This window comes from Octodon degus, unplaced genomic scaffold (genome assembly GCF_000260255.1).
Source record: "Octodon degus isolate 3935 unplaced genomic scaffold, OctDeg1.0 scaffold00155, whole genome shotgun sequence".
In the NCBI taxonomy this organism is placed as follows: domain Eukaryota; kingdom Metazoa; phylum Chordata; class Mammalia; order Rodentia; family Octodontidae; genus Octodon; species Octodon degus.
In genome coordinates this window covers 17114-18694 of record NW_004524731.1, presented here as the reverse complement: position 1 = coordinate 18694, position 1581 = coordinate 17114, and the positions used below count along the sequence as shown (strand labels likewise).

The 1581-nt window shown below is 43.3% G+C and overlaps 1 protein-coding gene across 1 annotated transcript in view; it reads right to left on the bottom strand.

The window, feature by feature from the left end:
- Positions 1–10: 10 nt before the first annotated feature.
- The window catches only part of LOC101562397 (putative zinc finger protein 705G), an 8628-nt gene continuing 7057 nt past the window's right edge, over positions 11–1581 (bottom strand). Inside the window, exon 3 of the mRNA XM_023702644.1 lies at positions 11–304. Coding sequence (XP_023558412.1) covers positions 24–304 — 281 coding nt within the window. The 3' untranslated portion in view covers positions 11–23. The remainder of the gene's footprint in view (positions 305–1581) is intronic.

Here is a 1581-nt window from a genome sequence, read left to right as displayed (position 1 = left end):
CTCGCTCATAATCAACACAAAAATCATGTCAGGATGGAACAGTAAATCTCTTCAACAGACAAAGCCAGAGGTGGGTAACCAAATATTAACTTTATATCTCCCATATATTTAAAATAGAAAAGGTAACCAGAGTGATTGAAACTTGTATTTTGCAAACTTATTGCCCCAGCTATCTTCTCTACTGAAACAGCATTCTCATTTTTACATGCATTATGATTTCTTGGGAAAGCTCTTTGTTCTCCCTTCCATAGGATTTGTGTTTCATCCTTGTGAAAAACAAAATCTGATTTGCCATACTGGCATCCTCTTGAGGACAGAGTAAATACAGATTGTTAACTTCATAGAAACAAATAATTTTGCACTATGACGAAGGCCGAGGAAGTCTTCCTAGAACATACAATAAGAATGTAGATAAGAAGCACAGGCAATGAGTTAAGCGAGAAAATAGTGGAGGTTGTTTATCAGATTTGCAAGTAGAAATAAAATCAAACTAGCTCAAATGTCACATGAATTTGGTCTTTGAGAACACACAAACACACACGCACACACACAAAAAGTTCATCTTTTCTAAAAATTACTAGAAGCCTGGGCTTGAGTGAAGGAGGAAGAAGAGAGGGAAGGGGAAGAGAATGAAGATGTGAGATGGGTTCTACACATGCTGCCCTCTCCAGAGAGTGTAAACTTGTGGACTAAACAAATACTGATCAATGCGAAGATAATGTGAAGAGCCTAAGATTGCTACTACACATGTTTTCACATAGAAAAATATATATTCTTCCATGATACAGAGTACATAATTTAAAACAGCATCCAATATAAGCTTCTCAACTATAGGAGCAGTCCTTTAATTTTCATAGGTATCATAAGCCGCATCAGAATGCTCAGAGAAAAAGCATCCATAAAATACCTGATGTGTTTATACTGTCCATAAATTTTACGTCTTTGAGTGCTAAGCATTTCAAGATTCTGCTTCAGAGACCCAGTCCTAGCCCATGTCCGGTGAGTTTGTGGAGAGCTTCCTGCTACCCTGTGCTGGCGAGACAAGTCCCAGCCCAGGCGCAGCGTGGGCCAGACCTTCTCCCACCCCCTCGGGCAACCCCCATCAATCTGAAGCACCTGCCCATGCCACCTGCCGAGTAGGAATTTTGCGGGGTTCTGGGAACCGCCGGACCCAGTCTTAGCCCAGATCCAGTGAGTATCTGGGAGAGCTTCCTCTTCCCCCTACTTCACCTTGCCCCATCCAGGGACAACTCAGGCCTGGCATACATGTAAGAGGTGTGAACCTGCAGCTGCAATCGCTGCAGAGAGTGAAGAGGATAGTGCGACCCAGCTAGTCCAGGAGCAGAACATCTTGCCACAGGGGCACAGCATATTCACCCTCAAGGGCAGGAGTGGGAAGGAGATGAGGAAAGCAGCCAGACCTAAGTTAGACACAGCTGGATAAGTCCAAACTTTGTAGAGCTGCACCTGAACTTCAGTACATGCGAAGGTTTAAACTACAGCAAAGATCTACAACAAAGGGCAGAAGACAGTGCTACACAAAATGACGAGAAGGAACAAAATGCAACCTCAGAACCCAAG